The sequence below is a fragment of the Lacerta agilis genome, chromosome 12 (genome assembly GCF_009819535.1).
Source record: "Lacerta agilis isolate rLacAgi1 chromosome 12, rLacAgi1.pri, whole genome shotgun sequence".
In the NCBI taxonomy this organism is placed as follows: Eukaryota; Metazoa; Chordata; class Lepidosauria; order Squamata; family Lacertidae; genus Lacerta; species Lacerta agilis.
In genome coordinates this window covers 51,859,044-51,883,926 of record NC_046323.1, presented here as the reverse complement: position 1 = coordinate 51,883,926, position 24,883 = coordinate 51,859,044, and the positions used below count along the sequence as shown (strand labels likewise).

The 24,883-nt window shown below is 46.9% G+C and overlaps 1 protein-coding gene across 1 annotated transcript in view; it reads left to right on the top strand.

The window, feature by feature from the left end:
* ALS2CL (ALS2 C-terminal like) overlaps nt 1-24,883 on the top strand; it is an 81,172-nt gene that overhangs the window by 23,698 nt on the left and 32,591 nt on the right. The window contains exons 2-7 of the mRNA XM_033165644.1: nt 14,566-14,674; nt 17,608-17,785; nt 18,733-18,798; nt 20,496-20,661; nt 23,396-23,521; nt 24,529-24,648. Of these exons, the coding sequence (XP_033021535.1) occupies nt 14,566-14,674; nt 17,608-17,785; nt 18,733-18,798; nt 20,496-20,661; nt 23,396-23,521; nt 24,529-24,648 (765 nt within the window). The remainder of the gene's footprint in view (nt 1-14,565; nt 14,675-17,607; nt 17,786-18,732; nt 18,799-20,495; nt 20,662-23,395; nt 23,522-24,528; nt 24,649-24,883) is intronic.

Below are 24,883 nucleotides of genomic sequence, written 5' to 3'. Positions count from 1 at the left end.
GAAGTGAGAGCTGGACCATAAAGAAGGCTGATCGCTGAAGAATGGATGCTTTTGAATTATGGTGCTGGAGGAGACTCTTGAGAGTCCCATGGACTGCAAGAAGATCAAACCTATCCATTCTGAAGGAAATCAGCCCTGAGTGCTCACTGGAAGGACAGATCCTGAAGCTGAGGCTCCAAGACTTTGGCCACCTCATGAGAAGAGAAGAGTCCCTGGAAAAGACCCTGATGTTGGGAAAGATGGAGGGCACAAGGAGAAGGGGACGACAGAGGACGAGATGGTTGGACAGTGTTCTCGAAGCGACCAACATGAGTCTGACCAAACTGCAGGAAGACAGGAGTGCTTGGCGTCCATGGGGTCGTGAAGAGTTGGACACGACTGAACGACTAAACAACAACAACAAAACAGGGCTGCCTTCAGATGTCTTCTAAAAGTCAGAGAGTTGTTTATTTCCTTGACATCTGATAGGAGAGTGTTCAGCAGGGCGGGTGCTACTACCGAGAAGGCCCTCTGCCTGGTTCCCTGCAACTTCGCTTCTTGCAGGAAGGGAACCGCCAGAAGGCCCTCGGCGCTGGACTTTGGTGTCCGGGCTGAACGATGGGGGTGGATAAAAGGAAGGCAGCGCACAGTTAAACTATGGAACTCCCTGCCTCAGGAGGAAGTGATGGCCACCAATTTGGATAGCTTTAAAAGAGGATTGGACAGGTTCAGGGAAGAGAGGGCTACTAGGTGCGATGGCTCTGCCCTGCCTCTATAGTTGGAAGAGGAAGAAGAAGAAGAAGAAGAAGAAGAAGAAGAAGAAGGGGAGGAGGAGGAGGAGGAATTTGGATTTGATATCCCGCTTTATCACTACCCGAAGGAGTCTCAAAGCGGCTCACATTCTCCTTTCCCTTCCTCCCCCACAACAAACACTCTGTGGGGTGAGTGGGGCTGACAGACTTCAGAGAAGTGTGACTAGCCCAAGGTCACCCAGCAGCTGCATGTGGAAGAGCAGAGACGCGAACCTGGTTCACCAGATTATGAGTCTTCCACTCTTAACCACCACACCACACTGTTGGAGACAGCAATGTTTCTGAATACCAGTTGCTGGAGGGGAGAGGGCTCTTGTGTTCGAATCCTGCTAGCGGGCTTGGCATTGAGGCATCTAGTTGGCCGCTGTGAGAACAGGATGCTGGACTAGATGGGCCATTGGCCTGATCCTGCAGGCTTTTCTTGTATGTCCTCGGAGAGCTGCTGGAGCCCTACAATAAATTGTGTGCATCGTCTATACCTCCTCTGTCTCCCACCTAAGCTCCGGTTCTGGCTGGCTGGTCGAGGAATGTTCTGTCCCAGGTCACTCGGGTTGGCCCGTCAAGCGAAGGAGGATCGGCTTGGCATCTCCTCGCCTACGAAGAGGAAAGAGCGCCCGAGAATACAATGAGGCTTTTGTTAAGGACTCCCTTAGCAGAGGGAGTCCTTGGGACGCTTTTGCTGAGCCGCATTCTTGCCAAGAGACCAAGCGCCTGTTGGCTGCAGGGTTTTGCGTTCTTTGGCGAACTGGTTTGGCCTACAGTTTTACAGAACAAGATTTGTCCTCGGGGTGCTCTGGCAAGAGCGGGTCTGTGGAGCTGGAATGGATTTGTGCGAGATCGTAATTGGCTTGCAAAAAATGAAAATCTGAGATCAAAGGAACTCCTAGTTCTTCAACACTCTCTCCTTCTACAGTTTCCTGCAACTGGAAGCATTGCTGCCCCCAACTGGGGAGACAGAGAACAGCCATCCAGGCTAGTAGTTTGTTATGTACTGAGTTGAATAGGATCCAGAATGCAGCAGTCCGATTGGTCCTAGAACAATAGGATCCAGAATGCAGAAGTCCGATTGGTCCAAGAACAATAGGATCCAGAATGCAGCAGTCTGATTGGTCCGAGAACAATAGGATCCAGAATGCAGCAGTCTGATTTGTCCTAGAATAATAGGATTCAGAATGCAGCAGTCTGATTGGTCCTAGAACAATAGGATTCAGAATGCAGCAGTCTGATTGGTCCTAAAACAATAGGATCCAGAATGCAGCAGTCTGATTGGTCCTAGAACAATAGGATCCAGAATGCAGCAGTCTGATTGGTCCTAGAACAATAGGATTCAGAATGCAGCAGTCTGATTGGTCCTAGAACAATAGGATCCAGAATGCAGCAGTCTGATTGTTCCGCAGGAGCCACCCAATCCAGCTCCAGGTGGAAGTGAATCCGCAACCTGATTGGCATACAGGAGTATCCTGGAATTAGCCAATCACGTGGGGCCCATTGTGTAAATAATGTATGTAAAGCAGATGTTTTGGGGAAACTTCCATTCCTCGCTACTATGAGCTGAGTAAAGAGCATGAAATCCACACTTGACTCCGAGTATATTTCATAGCTCTTGATAGCCCTCCCTTCCACCAATTTGTCTACAGTGATACCTTGGTTCTCAAACGCCTTGGTACTCAAACAACTTGGAACCCAAACACTGCAAACCAGGAAGTAAGTGTTCCGGTTTGCGAACTTTTTTCAGAAACCGAACTTGCTCCGTTTTGAGTGTTACGCTTCCGGTTTGAGTGTTATGCTGAGGTCTGTCTGTTTTTGCTATTTATTTTGCATTTTTGTTTTTGCGGCTCTTTTTCGTTTTGTTTTTGTGACTGTGTGGAGCCCAGCTCAGCTACTGATGGATGGATTGATTGTGTGACTCCAGCACATTTTTTAATTGCTTTCGTTTTATGGATCGATGGTCTCGTTAGATATAAAATGCATGTTTGCAGTTTGAAAACAAAGGTACCACTGTCATTCTCTTTTGATGCATCACAGGCTCCTGATCTTTTAAAACCAAATCCTTTCCCCACCTCCAGGCTGCAGGCAGGAGGGCTTGTGTGCAAACAGGCGGGACGAAGGAGGAAACAGTGGCCATCCTGACACCCGCAGCTTCCTGAGGCAGGGAGTTCCACACTTTCGATTCCACAGCTGCCAAACCCCAAAGCCTGGGCAAGGTTGCCAAGTTGACGAACAACTACAAACATGCACCCCTGTTCAGATGCTGCAATACTTCTTGAATGCCTTGGTTTTCAAACTTAATCCGTTCCGGAAGTCTGTAACGCAAAAATGGATTAATCCACTTTTAAAAACAACCCCTAAAGCAGCAATTTGACATGCATTTTACTATCTTAGTAGCAAAATTGCGGTTTGCAGTGTTTGGGTTCCAAGTTGTTTGAGTACCAAGGCGTTTGAGAACCAAGGTACCAGTTTCGAGGGAAGTAATAGTACCACTGTATTCCGCTCTGGTCAGACCTCACTTGGAATACTGTGTCCAGTTCTGGGCACCACAGTTCAAGAAGGATACTGATAAGCTGGAACGTGTCCAGAGGAGGGCAACCAAAATGGTCCAAGGCCTGGAAACAATGCCTTATGAGGAACGGCTTAGGGAGCTGGGTATGTTTAGCCTGGAGAAGAGAAGGTTAAGGGGTGATATGATAGCCATGTTCAAATATATAAAAGGATGTCATCTAGAGGAGGGTGAAAGGTTGTTTTCTGCTGCTCCAGAGAAGCGGACACGGGGCAATGGATTCAAACTACAAGAAAGAAGATTCCACCTAAACATTAGGAAGAACTTCCTGACAGTAAGAGCTGTTGGATAGTGGAATTTGCTGCCAAGGAGTGTGGTGGAGTCTCCTTCTTTGGAGGTCTTTAAGCGGAGGCTTGACAGCCGTCTGTCAGGAATGCTTTGATGGTGTTTCCTGCTTGGCAGGGGGTTGGACTGGATGGCCCTTGGGGTCTCTTCCAACTCTAGGATTCTATGATTCTATGATTCTGAAAACCGCAGAAGGAGACTGTGTTGGGATTCTGTCTGTGGCTTTCCCCTCTCTGAATGACTTTCTGAGAACAGGATCCCAGACCACATGGGCCATTGGCCCGATTCTCTGGCCAGAGTTGACAAAACTGCCCTTCTCAGTAAGTTTCGATTCCCACTGGCGTTTTTCGCACTGGCGTTTTTCAAATGCCAGACAGACTCTCTCTTTTCAAAGCTCCTTTGTTCGAGATGCGCCCCTCTGTAAATTCCTCAGCCGCTTTGGCGTGGCAGTTTTTAGCCACAGCATAAGATCTTCCTCCCAGGCTCCCGATCTTTTAAAACCAAATCCTTTCCCCATCTCCAGGCTCCATGCAGGAGGGCTTGTTTGCAAACAGGCGGGACGAAGGAGGAAACGAATTGGGCGGCTGGCTTGAAACCTTCTGCCCGGGAATGGTTTTGTAATCGTACCTCTGGGCTGTGGCGGGTGTGTGTTGTGTGTGTGTCATCCAGGAAGCAGGATCTGCAGCTGAACAGAAAAGGAAATTTGACAGTGGGAGGCGGGCTGGGAGTGGCATCACAGGTTCTTAAAACAGTCATGCATGGAAAGCTGCCCAGAACTGCTCAGAGGTGCAGCCGGCGACGAACCACGCAAGCTATGTTGTTTTCAATATAAGGCAAGTTGTTTTTCCATCTTTTTTCGAATCGTAGAGTTGGGCAGGGCCCCAGGGGACATCTAGCCCAACCCCCTGAGATTTATCAGTAGCGACTGAGACCCCTCACACTGCCTTGGCCTGTGAAATCGGACCATCTGTGAATTAGACTGTCCTCTCTTCTCGAAGGCAAGTTGGATTCAAGCCTGGCTTCTTCCAAAATAACAGGACTGTAGAGCATGCGCAGAGTGCTTTTTGTAGCCTGTAGATTGCCAGAAATAGGAGTCACCTAGGATGTGGACTCAAAGGAGGAGGGTTTGCCTAGCTGGTTCCTTTTCTAAAAAGAAAAAAAAAACTTTTACAATGCGCTATTTCAAATCAAAGGTGGTTTTTCATGATATTTTAAAGCGTGGGGCGATACAGTCTAGGTTGACTGAATTGGCTTAAATGTGTATCCCAATTTAATCAGTGCTTTAAGGAGGATACTTACTTGGGAGTATACCTCCCCCAATTGGATTCAGGTGGCTTGCTCCTGAGTAGACTCACAGAGAGGATTGTATTGTTAAAGGAGGTGTCTGGCTGTATGGCTATTCCAGAGGGAGAAAGAGCTGATTGTCGCTTGTAGCCTTCTCATAAATGGGCATCTGGTTGGCTACCGCAATAACAGGATGCTGAGATAGAGGGGCCATTGGCCTCATCCACCAAGACTGCGGGAGACGCAGGTGGCGCTGTGGTCTAAACCACTGAGCCTCTTGGGCTTGCCGGTCAGAAGGTCGGCAGTTCAAAAACCCGTGGCGGGGTGAGCTCCTGTTGCTTGGTCTCAGCTCCTGCCAACCTAGCAGCCCGAAAGCATGCCAAAGAACAAGTATATAAATAGGTGCCGCTGCGGCGGGAAGGTAAACAGCGTTTCTGTGCGCTACGACTACTGTCACGGTGTTCCGTTGCGCCAGAAGCGGTTTAGTCCTGCTGGCCACATGGCCCAGAAAGCTGCCTGTGGACAAACGCCGGCTCCCTCGGCCTGAAAGCGAGATGAGTGTCGCAACCCCATAGTCGCCTTTAACTGGACTTAACCGTCCGGGGGGTCCTTTACTTTTCTTTTCTTTTTTACCACCAAGACCTTATTGATGTCCTTGGCAGGACATGAAGGCAACAAACTTCCTGGAATTCAGTGGGCTTTGAGCATGGAGATGGAACATACTCTCTCCTCTGTGATTTCTGCTTCATCCCCTTTTACAGCATTCCAAGCTAGTAGCCGTCACCAACCTCACCTTGTGGCAGGGAGTTCCGCACGTTCTGCATTGCACAGAGGAGTCCTTGGCTTTTGTCTGCCCATCAGCATTGTTGAGTTTCTAGTCTTCTGGGAGAAAAGGACACGCTCTCCGTCTATTGCTATTTGATTTTGCTCTTTTCGAAGCATGCGATATTTCGCCCTACCTCGTGCCTGGCATCTGCACGAGGATAGGGGGTCGAAATTCAATTCCGTTTGCATCGTAACGTCAAACGACCCAATCGATACGCAAGCCAAAACACAGGTGCCCTCTCTCTCCATTTAGCAGTGCATCTCTTTGGCTAGGAAACGTGTGCCAAAATGGGTATGTTATGGGAGAGCGTGGTAAAATAACATGCAGAAATGTATTGTACAAGGGGGAATTGCTAGCACAAATGAGTGCGCTTGGAAAATGCTGATGTGTTTGAAAATCTGCAAGCTGTTGCAGAAATGTGGAGAACTGAATTTAAGACTGGAAAAATGAAAAGCAAACAAACTAACTAAAAGAAACGGAAAATGGCAGATTTTCCCCTCCCCAAACCCTGTGGCTGCATCTACAACATACATTTCAACCACCCTAAAAAAGAATCATTGGTTCTGGGAATTATAGTTCTCTGGTGGTAAACTACAGTTCCCAAGATTATTATTTTTTGGGGGGTGAGAAATGTGCTTTGAATGTATGGTATGTATGCAGCCTAGCCGACTTTTGCATCTGATGTGTTGTTGTTGTTGTTGTTGTTGTTGTTGTTACAATGAATTTATTGACATCTAAAGCACCACACCTCAAGGCCATCTGCACATGGGATAATGCAGACCTGGTGAAGCAAAGGGCATGTATGTTTGTATGTCTGGGTTTCTACCTGTGAGACCTAAAACAAAATACCTGTACGTGCAGGAAATCTCACAAGCTGGCCTGGACAACCTTTTTGCAAGGATCCCTTGGTTGCGACACCTTATTACACCCTGGTTGTGACGTCTCCTTTGAGCCTTGCTCACTGGGGCGCAAAATGGATTCCCCCCACTTCCTCTGAGGCATCGGGGACGGCGGCATTCGAGGAACCGACCAGCGTGGCATTGCATCGGGAATGTTTTCTTTTTGAGATGATTCAGTTGGGTGGGTTTTCCTCTGATTCTCTGGTGTGGGGTCGCCATATCTGAAGTCGGGAAGCGATTCCCGGCAGGTCGGGTGGAACAGTTGTTGTGTGTTTTTCCTTGGAATAATAATAATAATAATAATAATAATAATAATAATAATAATAATAATAAATAATAATTTATTTATACCCCGGCCATCTGGCTGGGTTTCCCCAGCCGCTCTGTGTGGCTCCCAACAGAATAATAAAAACACGGTAAAACATCAAACATTAAAAACTTCCCTAAACAGGGCTGCCTTCAGATGTCTTCTAGAAGTCAGAGAGTTGTTTATTTCCTTGACATCTGACGGGAGGGCGTTCCACATGGCGGGCGCCACCACCGAGAAGGCTCTCTGCCTGGTTCCCTGTAACCTCACTTTTCGCAGTGAGGGAACCGCCAGAAGGCTCTTGGAGCTGGACCTCGGTGTCCGGGCTGAACAATGGGGGTGGAGACGCTCCTTCAGGTATAATGGACCGAGGCTGTTTAGGGCTTTCAAGGTCAGCATCAACACTTTGAATTGTGTTTGGAAACGTACTGGGGGCCAAAGTAGGTCTTTCAGGACCGGTGTTATGTGCTCTCGGCGGCCACTTCCAGTCACCAGTCTAGCTGTCGCACTCTGGATTAGTTGTAGTTTCCGGGTCCCCTTCAAAGGTAGCCCTATGCAGAGCGCATTGCAGTAGTCTCTTGGTCCCTACATAACTCCTCTGGACTCCACTTGAGTATCACAAATAGGAAGTGCGCTGCTGTGGAGTTTGGGTTCAGCTGGCGGGCATCGACGCTTTCTGTTCAGAAAAGAGCAGCCCAAATGATCACGGGGATGGAGCGGTATCCCCTATGAAAAAACCTGCAGCTTTTTTTTGGGGGGGGGGTTGGAGTCAGATGGGATGTACTAGAAGTTTATAAAATTATAAAATTAAGGTGCTACTGGAAAGAATTTTTGATTTTATAAAATTATGCGTGGCACAAAGGAAGTGGATACAGAGAAACGTTTTTCTCCCTTTCATAACACTAGGACTTGTGGCCGTCCAATGAAGCTGAGCACTGGAAGATTCAGGGCAGAGAACAGAAAGTAGTTATTAATGCAGTGCAGTCAAACTATGGAACTCCCTGCCACTGGAAGCAGCGATGGCCACCAACCTGGATGGTTTAAAAGAGGATTAGACAAATTAATGGAGGAGGAGAAAGCTATTGATGGAGAGCCACCATGGTGTAGTGGTTAAGAGCGGTAGACTCATAATCTGGGGAACCGGGTTCGCTTCCCCGCTCCTCCACATGCAGCTGCTGGGTGACCTTGGGCTAGTCACACTTCTCTGAAGTCTCTCAGCCCCACTCACCTCACAGAGTGTTTGTTGTGGGGGAGGAAGGGAAAGGAGAATGTGAGCCGCTTTGAGACTCCTTCGGGCAGTGAAAAGCGGGATATCAAATCGAAACTCCTTCTTCTTCTTCTACCAACTGTATTGTGCCACCGAGGTTGGAGGCAGTAATCTTTCTGAATCCCAGCTGCTTGGAAACCTTTGGCAGGATGGAACTCTCTGTGTTTTGCATTTCATTCCCTATGATGTGAATCGTGCCGGAGCGTCAAAACTCCATTCAGAACCGGGAGACAGTGGGGCGCCCTCCTTGGGCTTGAACTCTGAGGTTTTGCTGGCAACGGAAAGGGGCAGTTTTTGTCTGTGCTGAAACTTGCATTTTCTTTCCTTTTACCTCTTTGGACTTGAGTGGAAGCTTTCCTACGGTGTTGTGCTAGGCCAAGGAATCCAGCCTTAACTCTTGCAGCGTAAACAGATGCCAGGAGAGTTAGTCATGGGGAGGGACTAGCTTCCCTGGAAGGCTGGTCCAGGTGGGTGGCTTAAGCCGGAAGACTGGAAGAGAGGCTTGTTCATTCGCCAGAGACTCGAGGATTCACTTTGGGGTTATAAGTGGGGCCCAGCTTACAGGTGAAACTCGAAAAATTTAGAATATCATGGAAAAGTCCATTTATGTAAGCAATTGTTTTCATTAGCTGCTGGAGTTGAATATATGAGATAGACTCATGACATGCAAAGTGAGATATGTCAAGCCTTTGCTTGTTATAATTGTGATGATTATGGCGTACAGCTGGTGAGAACCCCAAAGTTGAGATTGTTATGCCATAATCATCACAATTATAACAAATAAAGGCTTGACGTATCTCGCTTTGCATGTCATGAGTCTACCTCATATATTAGTTTCACCTTTCAAGTTGAATTACTGAAAGAAATGAACCTTTCCACGATATTCTAATTTTTCGAGTTTCACCTGTATTAATGTTTTAAAGCAGGCCTTGAAAACCCATTTATATAACTTTTTATGTAAAGGATTTTTCATGTTTATTGATTTTTTTCCCTCTTCTTTTCATTTTTGTAAGTTTCAAAATTGATTAAATAAAGATTATTTTTAAATTAAAAAAAAGAAAAGAAAACCCATTTATTGCAAGTTGCTTTTAGTTGAGATGCGAGGTGAATTTCTTGGGTTTTTTAAAAATATAAATAAAAAAAACAATGTTAAAGAAATAAAGATCTGGACCATAGACAGGTCCCACCAACTCCAGCGGCCTGGTTAACATCTGACATGTTTCCTGACTTTAGCCAACAGCTGTTATAAGAGCTAACTTAATATTCCTTCCTGTTATGAGTCTGATATAGAATAATTAAAATGTTCTGGTTTTCAGGAGTAAAAATGGCATGGGGGGGCAGGAATCTTGCTGGCAAAACGTCAGGGAAAACCCAGATGTAGGGCAATGCGATGGAAAAAGCAGAGAAAAGAGCTCCAAAAGTAAAAGTAAAAGGGCTAATATTGGGGGGGGGGTCTCCTTCAAAAAGCTCAACACTTTGCGGGTGTCAGGAATTTAACTTTTCGAAATATGGCAATTGACGATAATTCCCTAGAAACTTGACTCACCAGGTCTGTCCCCCCCCCCCCAAAAAAATTGTCACATACTGGACTGGGAGTGACTTTCTACTGTCAAGTCTGAACAGTGACTGTTTACATATTCAACTTACGTTGACCTGGTGGCCTCCAGATTTTGGGCCCCCATTTGCCCCCCAGCCAGCATCCTCAATGGTCAGGGATAATGGGATTTATAGTCCAGCACAGTCGAGAGGGTGCCATATCCCTTACATTAAGGGATTTTTCATGGCCCTTTCTTCACCAACCATGGCAGGCAAACTTACTTCCTTGGTGCTAAGCTCACTGCCCAGGATATTCGATCCTCCAGTTCCACCATCCCAAGTTCTCATTCTTCCTAAAAAGACTTTCCCCTTTCTCCCTTTCTGTCCTATAGATGCAGATGATCCTTCCATCATTTCCCTTTTTTCTTTTTTAGCTTTTAAGGCATTGTACCTGAATTCGCTTTCTCCCCTCTTCCCTCCCAGTTCCGTTTTCCTCTTGTGCTGCTTCTGTTAGATGGCGAGACTGCCGGCAGGGACTGTCATTGACCCTGTTTAGCCCCCAGACAGCATGACCCAACAGTTGGGGATGTTGAGAGTTGTATTCCGGCAACGTCTGGCTGGGACCAGCTAGCGGAAGGCTGAAAGAACGGAACAAGTGAATGAATGAAATGACGGCCGCTGTGAAAGTTCCCCATTTTGCGAAAGGCCTGTGTATGCATTGGGCTGCTTCTTATGAATGGACTTGATGAATGTTTTTTTCCTGTTGCATCACACCTGGCTTTGTTTGGTTTCCTGTGTCTGAAACTCAAACCAGGCTTGAATAAGGTTGAATACCTGTTGAGTTTTTTGTTTTATCTTTCCTGGAAGAGAAGCCTCCTATGCCTTAACAAGCAGGAAAAGGGAGAGGGGGAAATAACCAGCCTGGCATCACCAACCTGGTGCCCCTCTGGTCATTCAAGGCCACCAGTATAAGCAAATGCCTGCCTCATTTAAAACTATAAAGAACTATAATGAAATTGAGCGTGGGCGTACCCGGGGGGGCAGCTGCCCCCCCAGAAGCAAAAATTAATGAAACATTTTTTTTTTTTTTTAATGGTTATCGGCAGCCTAAAAGGGAAAAAAAAGCTCTCCTAAAAAAGCTCAACTACTGGTCTTTCTCCCCCTCCCAAAATCTCAATAACAATTGAGCTCTTGGCCAACACTGTGTGTGTGTGTGTGTGTGTGTGTGTGTGTTTTGTGCCGGCTGATCGTTGCAAGGGAGCTTTGGAAACTGAGTTCCCTTGCATGGTGAGTAGTTCCTTTGCGAGGGCTGAGGATCCTGGGAAACTGAGTTTTTCAGCCATTTGGGGCTCTCTGTTTGGGGGGGGGAGTTTTTCTGTTTGGGGGGGAAAGTTTTTGTGTTTTTTGAAGCTGTATTTGTTTGCTGTGTACATAATGTGGTCAGTAATCTAAAAACAAAATGAACCCCTAAAAAATGGGGCATTCCTCATCCCCCAAAAAGGTCAACAACTTTGAGCTGAACCCCAAAAAACCAGGGGTAGATCACTGCTGAAAGTACATTACAGTCTCTTGGGAGTTGGCCACCCCTGGTATAAGACATGTAACTAGAATAAAAAAAAATCAAGCAAATAATTGTAATAACTACCATAGTAAAGCACTGCTATAATTATATATCATTTTCCTAAAATTTTGGTTTCATTCGGCTTTCCGTGCTGAAATGTCACAACCGGAATGACCATGGCTTGCTTCCCCCCCCCCTATTTTTTATCCTGGGAACGCCCCTGAAATTGAGAAAAGTAAGAATGTTTGGCCTAGGAGAAGGGCTAGGCTTAAGCAATGATTTTCTATATGTTAATTTGTTAAATTTGAAATGTATTAATATGTGCTCCTGTCAGAGGGGGGTTTGGATAATTGCTCCCCTCGGTGGGAGAGGGGTGAGTATGAAAAAAAATTAACTGTTATGAAATGTGCTTAAAATTGTAAAAACAATTTTTTTTAATATAAAATAAATAAATAAATAAAACTATATAGAACTTTTATTCTCAAGAATGATGGAACTCACAAGAGAAGTAGACTTTTCTTTTTCTATATCTTGATTATTTTTAAAGGGAATCTTTGTTATGGGTCAATATTTCTTTTTTCTCCCCCCCCCCCTTTTTTCTTTTTCTTGAGAGTGCTTTAAAAACTTTATAACAGAAGTATGCAATAGATATCATGCGCAAAATGAGAAATAAAAATAAACAGTTATTCATTCTTTAACTTAATACTTGCTTTGTACATCCATTTGTGATTAAATTTTTTCAAGACCTCTGATCTTCCCCTTGCACCCCCGATTTAAGTTCCTTAAACACGCGCCAAAACTTTACTTTCTCCATATTATTTGAGTTCCTATAAATGTTGTTCTGTACCATTATCCTAAAGAGGAGAGCGCAAAATATGGTCTGAAGCTCAACATCAAAAAAACTAAGATCATGGCCACTGGTCCCATCACCTCCTGGCAAATAGAAGGGGAAGAAATGGAGGCAGTGAGAGATTTCACTTTCTTGGGTTCCATGATCACTGCAGACGGTGACAGCAGTCACGAAATTAGAAGACGCCTGCTTCTTGGGAGAAAAGCAATGACAAACCTAGACAGCATCTTAAAAAGCAAAGACATCACCTTGCCGACAAAGGTCCGTATAGTTAAAGCTCTGGTTTTCCCAGTAGTAATGTACGGAAGTGAGAGCTGGACCATAAAGAAGGCTGATCGCCGAAGAATGGATGCTTTTGAATTATGGTGCTGGAGGAGACTCTTGAGAGCCCCATGGACTGCAAGAAGATCAAACCTATCCATTCTCAAAGAAATCAGCCCTGAGTGCTCACTAGAAGGACAGATCCTGAAGTTGAGGCTCCAGTACTTTGGCCACCTGATGAGAAGAGAAGACTCCCTGGAAAAGACCCTGATGTTGGGAAAGATGGAGGGCACAAGGAGAAGGGGAGGACAGAGGATGAGATGGTTGGACAGTGTTCTTGAAGCTACTAACATGAGTTTGGCCAAACTGTGGGAGGCAGTGAAGGATAGGCGTGCCTGGCGTGCTCTGGTCCATGGGGTCACGAAGAGTCGGACACGACTGAACGACTGAACAACGACAACACCATTATCCTATTAACACACTGAAGCTCAATCAAGACCTGCCAACGGATTGATTTTTTTGATAGTTTTCTTTTTACATAAACTCTATAAATATCCCACTCTCTGGAGAGTTTTTCAACAACAAAAAATTGTTACGAGTCAATATTCCATTATCCCTGCTGCTTTGTACGTTTGTCCTTCCAGGCTGTGGTGCTTTTCTGGTTTGAGAGATTGAATCTTTGTTTTCTGTTTCTTTCTGCAATGTTCGCACACTTCGTCTGTTAACAAGTCAACAAGATCGAAAAGGAATGGAAGAAAAAAAACAGCCGCAGATACCCATCAGATCTGTCAGACTGACCTGCATTCCAGAAATAGGAGGAGTCAGGGAACATAAGGATTTTCCACTCCCGTTTCTGTTTCTGTTGCAATTCTCCGACACCCTTTCGGTGCAGGGAAGGTGAAACGGCAGCTACCAAGGACTAATTTGGGAACCCACTAAGTAGAAGCAAGCAGGGAGGGGGGGAAAACATGGCATCATAGTTCATTTCCTTTACTGGTACCCTGAATATGCAAAAAGATTTCTCCCCCCCATCCTGTTAGATTTGCCTTCGCTCACCGCAAAGGACTTCCCGATATCCATTTGGTGGCAAGCCGTGGGGAAGAACGGAGGTTAATTTATCAACTGACCATCATAGCTGCGGCTTCCTGTTTCCCACATTAATCATACCACTTCTGGAGAAAAAAAAAGCTTTCTAAAAATGGCACTGAATCAGCTGGGTTTTGCAATAGGTTTCCCCAGTAGCCTTCTCCCCTCCAGATTTTGTCAAGCTACTACTGCCACCAGCTGTCACTCAGCACAGCCAAAGGGGCAACATTACCCGGAGGGCACCAAATTTGGGGAGCTAAGCTTATAACACTGACATAGGAAAAATACTCATTTCTGAAAAAGTGCTGCTAGTCCTCATTGTTGTTCATTTTTTAAAAGGGGGTTTAGGTTGTATGCTTGGGTTCCCTTCTAATCCCTGTATCCAGCAAGTGTTAAAATCTAAGCAGGTACCGAAATCCCTGGAATTGCCAGGCTAGCTTCCTGGTGAGGCAATGGGCTATTAAGGTAACAAAGGAAGTGGCTCTGTGGCAGATGGAAAATGCGTAGGTCCCCCTTCCTCAACTCATTGGGCAGTTATCTTTCCACAAGGACCGACATTGATGCCGAAATCCAGCATCACCAGAGCCAGACAAAAGTTGAGTACCAAGGTGTTTGAGAACCAAGGTACCACTGTAGAAACAACCGCTCATGTTCTTTTGCGCTGCCCCGGTATCAGACAATTGGACCTGAATTTATTAGTCAGTTGGTTGTTAGTAGGGAGTGACATTCAGACGTTTCCTGAGGACGGGGATAAGATGGAGGTAGCAGCCAGGTTTCTGCAACGCACAATGAGGATTTGCGAACGTTACATGACGTTAACTTAAGTGTCGGATGCAGATTATTCCGAGTTATTTTATTGCTCCGAACCCTGCTGGAATCTTGTATATATGCCAATCAAGGTTTGCGAATTTGATTTGTTCAACGTGGTTCAGGCTACTTGGGTTTGGACGGGGCTTCACAAACGGCAAGCGGGTGGCTTGTTTTTATTTTCATTTTGGAGCTCTGGTCTACTTTGGAGTCTTTTGTGTTCTCTCCCATTTCCTCACCCCTGGCAGGACATGAGCATCACAGACGTCGCTGCCTCACTGCTTAGGACGGAGGATTCTTTCTCTGCCTGCCTTGCTCGGATCAACAGCATCCTTCTCCAGCCTCTCCTGCAGTCAGGTGAGCACAGAGGGCAAAGCTGATGTGGCGTGCGTGGGCTTCCTGGGCTTGAAATTTCACATTCGGTTCCAGGGGCAAAGGAAGGCTCTCCGGCACCCGGTGCCGTGTGTCGAGGGGCGGGGCGAACCGGCCAGCAGTGCATGCACAGCGCCACTATGTACGGCACATGTGCGCGCGCTGCTACATATGCCGTACAGACAGCAGCACGGTGCTCTGCGGCTGCGGCGCGGGGGGGGGGGCAACCGCCCGGCGGTGCATGCACAGCACTGCTACAGATGACAAGTGCACGGCGCATGCATGGCATGTGTGTGTATACAGTGGTACCTCTGGTTGTTGTTGTTGTTCAGTCGTTCAGTCGTGTCCGACTCTTTGTGACCCCATGGACCAGAGCATGCCAGGCATGCCTATCCTTCACTGCCTCCTGCAGTTTGGCCAAACTCATGTTAGTAGCTTTGAGAACACTGTCCAACTATCTCATCCTTTGTCCTACCTCTGGTTTGTTGTTGTGTTGTTCAGTCGTTCAGTCGTGTCCGACTCTTCGTGACCCCATGGACCAGAGCACGCCAGGCACGCCTATCCTTCACTGCCTCTCGCAGTTTGGCCAAACTCATGTTAGTAGCTTCGAGAGCACTGTCCAACCATCTCATCCTCTGTCGTCCCCTTCTCCTTGTGCCCTCCATCTTTCCCAACATCAGGGTCTTTTCTAGGGAGTCTTCTCTTCTCATGAGGTGGCCAAAGTACTGGAGCCTCAACTTCAGGATCTGTCCTTCTAGTGAGCATTCAGGGCTGATTTCTTTGAGAATGGATAGGTTTGATCTTCTTGCAGTCCATGGGACTCTCAAGAGTCTCCTCCAGCACCATAATTCAAAAGCATCAATTCTTCGGCGATCAGCCTTCTTGATGGTCCAGCTCTCACTTCCGTACATTACTACTGGGAAGACCATAGCTTTAACTATACGGACCTTTGGTTTAACTATACGGACCTCTGGTTACGTACTTAATTCATTCCGGAGGTCCGTTCTTAACCTGAAACTGTTCTTAACCTCAAGCACCACTTTAGCTAATGGGACCTCCCACTGCCGCTGCGCCACCAGAGCACAATTTCTATTCTTATCCTGAAGCAAAGTTCTTAACCTGAAGCGTTATTTCTGGGTTAGCGTATGTAACCCGAGGTACCACTGTATACACATACATCACCACCCCATCGTTCAGCCCGGACACCAAGGTCCAGCTCCGAGGGCCTTCTGGCGATTCCCTCCTTGCGAGAAGTGAGGTTACAGGGAACCAGGCAGAGGGCCTTCTCGCTGGTGGCGCCCACCCTGTGGAACACCCTCCCGTCAGATGTCAAGGAAATAAACAACTCTCTGACTTTTAGAAGACATCTGAAGGCAGCCCTGTTTAGGGAAGTTTTTAATGTTTGATCTTTTATCACTTTTATCATAATTATTAATAGTACAGTGGTACCTCGGGTTACGGGACCCAGGTGGCGCTGTGGGTTAAACCACAGAGTCTAGGGCTTGCCGATCAGAAGGTCAGCGGTTTGAATCCCTGCGACGGGGTGAGCTCCTGTTGTTCGGTCCCAGCTCCTGCCCACCTAGAAGTTCGAAAGCACGTCAAAGTGCAAGTAGATAAATAGGGACCACTCCGGCGGAAAGGTAAACGGCGTTTCCGTGCGCTGCTCTGGTTCACTAGAAAGCGGCTTTGTCATGCTGGCCACATGACCCGGAAGCTGTCTGCGGACAAACGCCGGCTCCCTTGGCCTGTCGTCCACGACTGGAACTAATGGTCTGGGGTCCCTTTACCTTTACCTTACCTCGGGTTACATACACTTCAGGTTACAGACGCTTCAGGTTACATACTCCGCTAACCCAGAAATAATGCTGCAGGTTAAGAACTTTGCTTCAGGATAAGAACAAAAATCGTGCTCTCGTGGCGCAGCGGCAGTGGGAGGTCCCATTAGCTAAAGTGGTGCTTCAGTTTAAGAACAGTTTCAGGTTAAGAATGGACCTCCGGAAAGAATTAAGTACGTAACCAGAGGTACAACTGTATTCTTTTGGGAGCCGCCCAGAATGGCTGGGGAAACCCAGCCAGATGGGCAGGGTATGAATAATAAATTATTGTTATTATTTATTTTTTTAAAAGTTAAGGGAACTCGGTCTCCCCGAGTTCCTGCTCAAATAAAAACCCCTGAAACTGGGAAAGGCAGGTTAATGGGCTAGATCCTGACTTGGCCATGATTTGAGTGTACCTCATGAAATCCATTAGATTCAGCCATCACAGGAATGGCTAACTTGTGGAATTGCCAGATCTTTTGTTGGAGACAAGCTCCTCCAATCCCTGGCCAGCATTTTCCCAAATTTTTTGGGTAGTGAGCACTGAACTTGAGCAATGGCACCTGCATCAAAAAGCCCCTGTCAGCTCTCGGGGGGGGGGGGGCGCTTTTGCACCACAGCTCAGTGGCAGAACACCCTGGCTTGCATGCAGAAGGTCCCGGGTTCGATTCCTGACATCTCGTGGTAAGGCTGGCAGAGGCCTTTTTCCTGATACCCCGGGGAGCTGCTGCCAGTCAGTGTGGAATGTATGGAGCAGGACGGATCAATGCTCAGACTTGGCATTGGGAAGCATGTAACGCATGGGTAGGCAAACTAAGGCCTGGGGGCTGGATCCAGCCCAATCGCCTTCTAAATCCTGCCAGCGGACGGTCTGGGAATCAGCATGTTTTTACATGAGTAGAATGTGTGCTTTTATTTAAAATGTATCTCTGGGTTATTTGTGAGGCATAGGAATTCGTTCATCTCCCCCCCCCCAAAAAAAAATATAGTCCGGCCCCCCACAAGGTCTGAGGGACAGTGGACCGGCCCCCTGCTGAAAAAGTTTGCCTAACCCTGATTTAATATTTGCTCCTTGCCCTACCTTCCCTGCTTGTGCCGAAGGGTTTTCTGAGAACGCGAAGCTCTTGGCCGAGCTGAACGACCGCTTCCAAGTCATCTGGGACCTGACGGAGGAGAGCTACAGAACTCTGAAGCAAACCTTTGGCGTGTCAGAATCCGTCGGCATCCAAGACCTGTACCTGGCCCAGAAAGCCGACTTGTTCCTTGACGCGTACATCCAGTGAGTACAACTGCAAACCCGTGGAGGCAGCGTGGCGTAGTGGTTAGAGCAGAGCTTTCCAAACTTTTCCTGATGGCGACACACTTTTCAGGCGTGCATCAATTTGCGATACAGTAATTCAGTTTGGCTAGCAAACTGGCGGGCTGCCCGCTCTCTTTCCAGCCCCGGGAGGAGCACAAGGAGCATTTGCGCAACTACACACTGCAGCCGACACACTAATGTGTCGTGACACAGAGTTTGGAAAGCTCTGGGTTAGAGTGTCGGATTAGGACCCGTGAGACCAGGGCCAGATTTAGGTTTGATGACGCCCTTAGCTACTGAAGGTAATGGGGCCCTTTATATGTCCATCTGTCCTTTGTCAACAACAAATTGTCGCTGTTTTTTGTGTTGAATATATGCTATATGGTCATTGATGGACCTAAAAGGTATCTTGAGCCATTTGCACATAACAAAATATGTATTTTATCAAAGTAATTTTTGAACTGAAATGCAATTAAGAAGTCTATTAATAGTGAAATACAATGAAGAAGAAGTATTGTTGCTGATTAGTCGTTTAGTCGTGTCCGACTCTTCGTGACCCAATGGACCAGAGCACGCCAGGCACTCCTGTCTTCCACTGCCTCCTGCAAATCTTAACCTGAAATGCCTAGCAAGAAAGCTTCTGGATTTTTCACAAAAGTTAACTTAAACATTTTCTTCAATTCATTATAAATCATTTCCCAGTACAGTGCTTTTTTAAAATAAGCTTACAGTTCCACCACATATGAAAGAATGTGCCCTTTTTTTCTTTACATTTCTAACACTAATTGGAGCCTGTTTTAAACGTTTTTGCCATCTTTACGGGTGCAATATACCATCTATGCATCTGCAAAACATCTGCAACATTGCTTCAATCCTGGAGAATTCAGACACACAGCCTAACGCTTGCCCCGATTTATTTTAAACAGGTACTTCTCCACCTTCACCAGTTGTGTCGTGACCCAAGTCTTTGACCATGCTGCCAGGAATAAAAGGTGAGTATGGCTTGTAGGGTGCTTGAAAAGCCTGCAGGATCAGGCCAGCGGCCCACCTAGGCCAGCATCCTGTTCTCATAGTGGTTAACCAGATGCCCATTATGGGAAACTTGCCAATAGGACCTGAGCGCAAGAGTTGGAGGCCATCACTGCCTCCTGTGGCAGGGAGTTCCATAGTTTAACTCTGCGCTGCGTGAAGAAGTCATTTCTGTTATCTGTCCTGAATCTTCCCAATTCAGCCTCATCGGATGTCCACAAGTGAGAGAGGGAGAAAGAGCTTTCTCTCTCCACTTTAAATGACTTTAAAAGAGAATTCGTCAAATGAATGGAGAAGTCGAATGATGGCTACTAGCCAGGGTGGCCTGTTGTCTTTGTCCACTGGAAGGACAGATCCTGAAGCTGAGGCTCCAATACTCTGGCCACCTCATGAGGAGACTCCCTGGAAGAAAAGACCCTGATGTTGGGAAAGATGGAGGGCACAAGGAGAAGGGGACGACAGAGGATGAGATGGTTGGACAGTGTTCTCGAAGCTACCAGCATGAGTCTGACCAAACTGCGGGAGGCAGTGGAGGATAGGGGTGCCTGGCGTGCTCTGGTCCATGGGGTCACGAAGAGTCGGACACGACAAAACAACAACAGCCAAGATGGCTGTTCTCTGCCTCTGCAATTGGAGGCAGTGATGATGATGATGATGATCATGATGATGATGATGATGATGATGATGAAGAATTTATTATTTATATCCCTCCCATCTGGTTCGATTTCCCCAGCCACTCTGGGCGGCTCCCAACAGAATATTAAAGACACGATAAAACATCAAACGTTTTTTAAAAATCCCTAAACAGGGCTGCCTTCAGGTATTTTCTGAATGTCCGGTAGTTGTTTATCTCCTTGACCTCTGATGGGAGGGCGTTTCACAGGGCGGGCGCCACCACCGAGAAGGCCCTCTGCCTGGTTCCCTGTAACCTCACTTCTTGCAGGGAGGGAACCGCCAAAAGGCCCTTAGAGGTGGACCTCGGTGTCTGAGCTGAACAATGGGGGTGGAGACGCTCCTTCAGGTATACTGGGCTGAGGCCGTTTAGGGCTTGAAAGGTCAGCGCCAACACTTTGAATTGTGCTCGGAAACGTACTGGGAGCCAATGCAGATCTCTCAGGACCGGTGTTATATGGTCTCGGCGGCCGCTCCCAGTTACCAGTCTAGCTGCCGCATTCTGGATTAGTTGTAGTTTCCGGGTCACCTTCAAAGGTAGCCCCACGTAGAACGCATGGCAGTAGTCCAAGCGGGAGATAACCAGAGCATGCACCACTCTGATGAGACAGTCCGCGGGCAGGGAGGGTCTCAGCCTGCGTACCAGATGGAGCTGCTAGACAATGATGCTTGTGAAGACCAGCTGTTGGTAACCACAGGAGAGGAGCGGTCTCGTGTTCAGATCCTGCTTGCTCGTTTCCCACAGACATTTGGTTGGCCACTGTGAGAAAAGGATGCTGGACTATAGATGGGCCACTGGCTTGATGTATTCTTATGCTCTTACAAAAACATTCTGTATGAAGGAGTCTCAGGATTCCACTGTCAGCCACACACAGAAAATTTGCTGTAATAGCATCCACACTGAGTCATGACTTGTGGTCGCATTAATTCGTCCTCTGGTCTCCTGCTCACAGCTTGTTTTTGTCTTGCCAACTCTGAATCGTTGCAGTGATTTCTGGAAGACCCACAAGCCGTCGCTGCAGCAGTTCCTCGCGGACTTCTCTCCGGGGACATCCGTCGCTGTCGCTCTGCACACTGTGCTGCACAAGCCCTTTTGGGAGCACCTCCAGAAGTACAGCCTGGTCTTCTCCCAGCTCAAGGAAGCTGCTGGCCAGGTAGCAGATCCTGTACGCCTTCCGCTAGGCAGCGCGGCATAGTGGTTAGAGCGCCGGGATCTAGGATTCAGGGGACCTGGGTTCGCACCCCCCAACTTGGCCCTGAAGCTCACTGGGTGATCTTGGCTCAGTCGCTACCTCCCAGCCTTGCCCACCTCACAGGGTCGGCGTTGTGGTTTGGGGGATTAATTGAAGAGGGGGAGAACTGCGTAGTGTCATCTTGAGCTCCTTGGAGGAAATGCAAAAACAGATAGATAGATAGATAGATAGATGATAGATAAATGATATATAATTTTTTTTAAAAAAATAAGCTATTAGACTTGTCTGTGCAGATTTTTATTTTTATTTAATTTAATTTTGTGTACGCTGCCCATCTGACTAGGTTGCCCCAGCCACTCTGGGAGGCTTCCAACAAATTAAAAACATTAAGCACAGTAAAACATCAAACATTAAAAAACGTCCCCAACTTCCCTTGAGAGCGACGGCAGGGAGGGGTTCAATATGCCATTTTTCTTGAATGAAAAACTGTTTTGTTTTTGGAGTGGGGCAGGTTAAAGTCAGTTGTTGTTTTTTTTAAAGCAGTGAGAATGGAAGAAGCCCCAGTGAGATCAGAGGCGCAGCGGGGCTTGGTTTAGGCTGCTCTGCCTCCCCGCCTAACAGCTGGCATGCGGGATAGTGCAGCAGCCTCTTCCCTGAGCATCCTCCGGCCTCCTGCCAGCCCCAGAGCTTCAAATCCAGATTTTTTGATCTGGATTGGGGAGACAGCCAGAGGGGGAGATCTGGAGAGCAGGAAAAAGGCAAGCATTTGAAGGTTTTTTTGTAGGGTGCTCCCTACTTTACACGATTTTCATTATGTGCGCAGAGGCCTGGAAGGTAAGCCCCATGTAAGTAAGGGGATGCCTGTCGTTGGCTCTCCCTGTCTTTGACTCTGGCGCCACCTGCTGTCCAGCTCCCTGATCTCTGCCCTATCACTTGCCTCTGGATAAATCTGGCTTATAAATCTAAGGACATTTATTTATTTAACATAACTTGTATGCCGCTTAATTGTAAAGAAACGGCCAAGTGGTTTACATAACATACATTTTATTGGCAGAAACCAGAAGTTAAAAATGTATCCTGATCAAGTTTGCAGATGACACCAAATTGGGAGGGGTGGCTAATACCCCAGAGGACAGGATCACGCTTCAAAATGACCTTAACAGACTAGACAACTGGGCCAGAGCAAACAAGATGAATTTTAACAGGGAGAAATGTAAAGTACTACACTTGGGCAAAAAAAAGAGGCACAAATACAGGATGGGTGACACCTGGCTTGAGAGCAGTACATGTGAAAAGGATCTAGGAGTCTTGGTAGACCACAAACTTGACATGAGTCAACAGTGTGATGCAGCAGCTAAAAAAGCCAATGCAATTCTGGGCTGCATCAATAGGAGTATAGCATCTAGATCAAGGGAAGTAATAGTACCACTGTATTCCGCTCTGGTCAGACCTCACCTGGAATAGTGTGTCCAGTTCTGGGCACCACAGTTCAAGAAGGATACTGACAAGCTGGAACGTGTCCAGAGGAGGGCAACCAAAATGGTCAAAGGCCTGGAAACGATGCCTTATGAGGAACGGCTTAGGGAGCTGGGTATGTTTAGCTTGAAGAAGAGAAGGTTAAGGGGTGATATGATAGCCATGTTCAAATATATCAAAGGATGTCATATAGAGGAGGGTGAAAGGTTGTTTTCTGCTGCTCCAGAGAAGCGGACACGGGGCAATGGATTCAAACTACAAGAAAGAAGATTCCACCTAAACATTAGGAAGCACTTCCTGACAGTAAGAGCTGTTGGACAGTGGAATTTGCTGCCAAGGAGTGTGGTGGAGTCTCCTTCTTTGGAGGTCTTTAAGCGGAGGCTTGACAGCCATCTGTCAGGAATGCTTTGATGGTGTTTCCTGCTTGGCAGGCGGTTGGACTGGATGGCCCTGGTGGTCTCTTCCAACTCTAGGATTCTATGAAATCATAATATAAATAATACGAGCAGTTAGAAATAGCCGTATAAAACAAAATTGTATGTAGCTTATGCATCCAGGGTAGGTTTGCCAAAACAGAAAAGGTTTCAGCGGGTGCTGGAAACAGGACAGTGGTACCTCAGGTTAAGAACTTAATTCGTTCCAGAGGTCCGTTCTTAACCTGAAACAGTTCTTCACCCGAGGCGTGCTTTCGCTAATGGGGCCTCCCGCTGCCGCACGTGATTTCCGTTCTTATCCTGGGGCAAAATTCTTAACCTGGAGCAACCACTTCCTGGTTTGCAGAGTTTGTAACCCGAAGCGTCTGTAACCCGAGGTTACCACTGTATAGCGAAGGTGCCTGGCTAATGTCAATGGGCAGGGAGTTCCACAGGGTAGTTGTTGCCCTGCTAAAATATTGATTCCTTGTAAGTGTGGAATGGACATTATGTGTTCAGATAGGTTGCAATTTTATGCATGGTACTAAAACTGAAGGGCTGGTGGTAGGATGTCTGCTAACAATTCTCAGCATCCTTCCCAAGCTAGATTCCCAAGGATTTTTGTGAGTAAGAAGCGGCAGGAGTTAAATGCTACTATGCAAACAAAATGATAATAATATAACACAATATAATAATAAATAACATCCACTTTTCCGGTGGCGTAGATCTGCCTTTTGTTGATTTTTTTTTAAAAAGGAAAGATTTCTGAAGAGCTATGATGCTGTTTTTTTATCCCCGCCTAACAGAACCAGGTTAAAGAAGTGAGCGAAGCTGCCGAAGGGTTTGCAAATCTTCTCTTGTTCATTTGTCAAGCTCTGGATGAAGCCAACCTCACCCGGAACCTCTGGAAGTCCCTGGGCCACAAGTTCACGGTGCGTCACAGGGGAAACGGTTGGGAGAGGTCCCCTAGGCGAAGCATTTCAAAGATTCAACGGCTCCGAAAACTCTGCAGCTAGGGGGAAATTGAATTCTGGTACCAGCCCCCAGTCCAAGAGGCCTTGGCTCAGGGCCGGATTTAGGTTTGATGAGGCCCTAAGCTACTGAAGGTAATGGGGCCCTTTAGATGTCCAGCTGTCCTTTGTCAACAACAAACTGTCGCTGTTTTTTGTGTTATATGGTAATTTATGGACCTCATAGGTATCTAAAGCCATTTGCACATGTGGCCATGCAACCAGTCCATGCACACTATATATGTTGTTGTTGTTGCTGTTTAGTCGTTTAGTCTGACTCTTCGTGACCCCATGGGCCAGAGCACGCCAGGCACGCCTATCCTCCACTGCCTCTCACAGTTTGGCCAAACTCATGTTAGTAGCTTTGAGAACACTGTCCAACCATCTCGTCCTCTGTCATCCCCTTCTCCTTGTGCCCTCCATCTTTCCCAACATCAGGGTCTTTTCTAGGGAGTCTTCTCTTCTCATGGGGTGGCCAAAGTACTGGAGCCTGAACTTCAGGATCTGTCCTTCCAGTGAGTGCACTCAGGGCTGATTTCCTTCAGGATGGATAGGTTTGATCTTCTTGCAGTCCATGGGACTCTCAAGAGTCTCCTCCAGCACCAGAATTCAAAAGCATCCATTCTTCTTTATGGTCCAGCTCTCACTTCCATACATTACTACTGGGAAAACCATAGTTTTAACTATACGGACCTTTGTCGGCAAGGTGATGTCTCTGCTTTTTAAGATGCTGTCTAGGTTTGTCATTGCACAATAACATTACACGGTATAAAGAGATAATACAGACTTCCTTTCTCACGCTAAAACTCAGACAGTCATGTGAAATGCAACAGACATACTTCTGCTACTAGCTGTAGCATCAGAGGTTAGGCTAAAATCCTAACACTTCAGGTATACTGTGCAATGATGAAATAACTCTGTTATTCCAGGATGTTCTTTGCGTTCCTGAGAGGAGGCTGCTGGAAGACAGCCGGAATCTTGCCCTCTTTCCCAGCACAGGAAGATCTGACCGGGTTCTGCTCTTCAACGACATTCTTGTGCTGATTCAAGTAAGAAGTCCAGGTGTAATTTGACCTGTGCCAAAAACTGTTGCCGTGTGGAGCGTTCCCAGTTCAGGATTCAAGCCGTTCTGTCCCATTCCCTTCTCCTCCCTGTTTTTCCATTCCCTGCCAGCCAGAATTCTGAAGCCACTGATCGTAGCCAGTGTTTTGGTGCCCTCCCTCTCCTTAAAGTTGGTTTCCCTAAAGCTTTTCGTCCTCCTACAACCCTGAGCAAGGTTCTTCC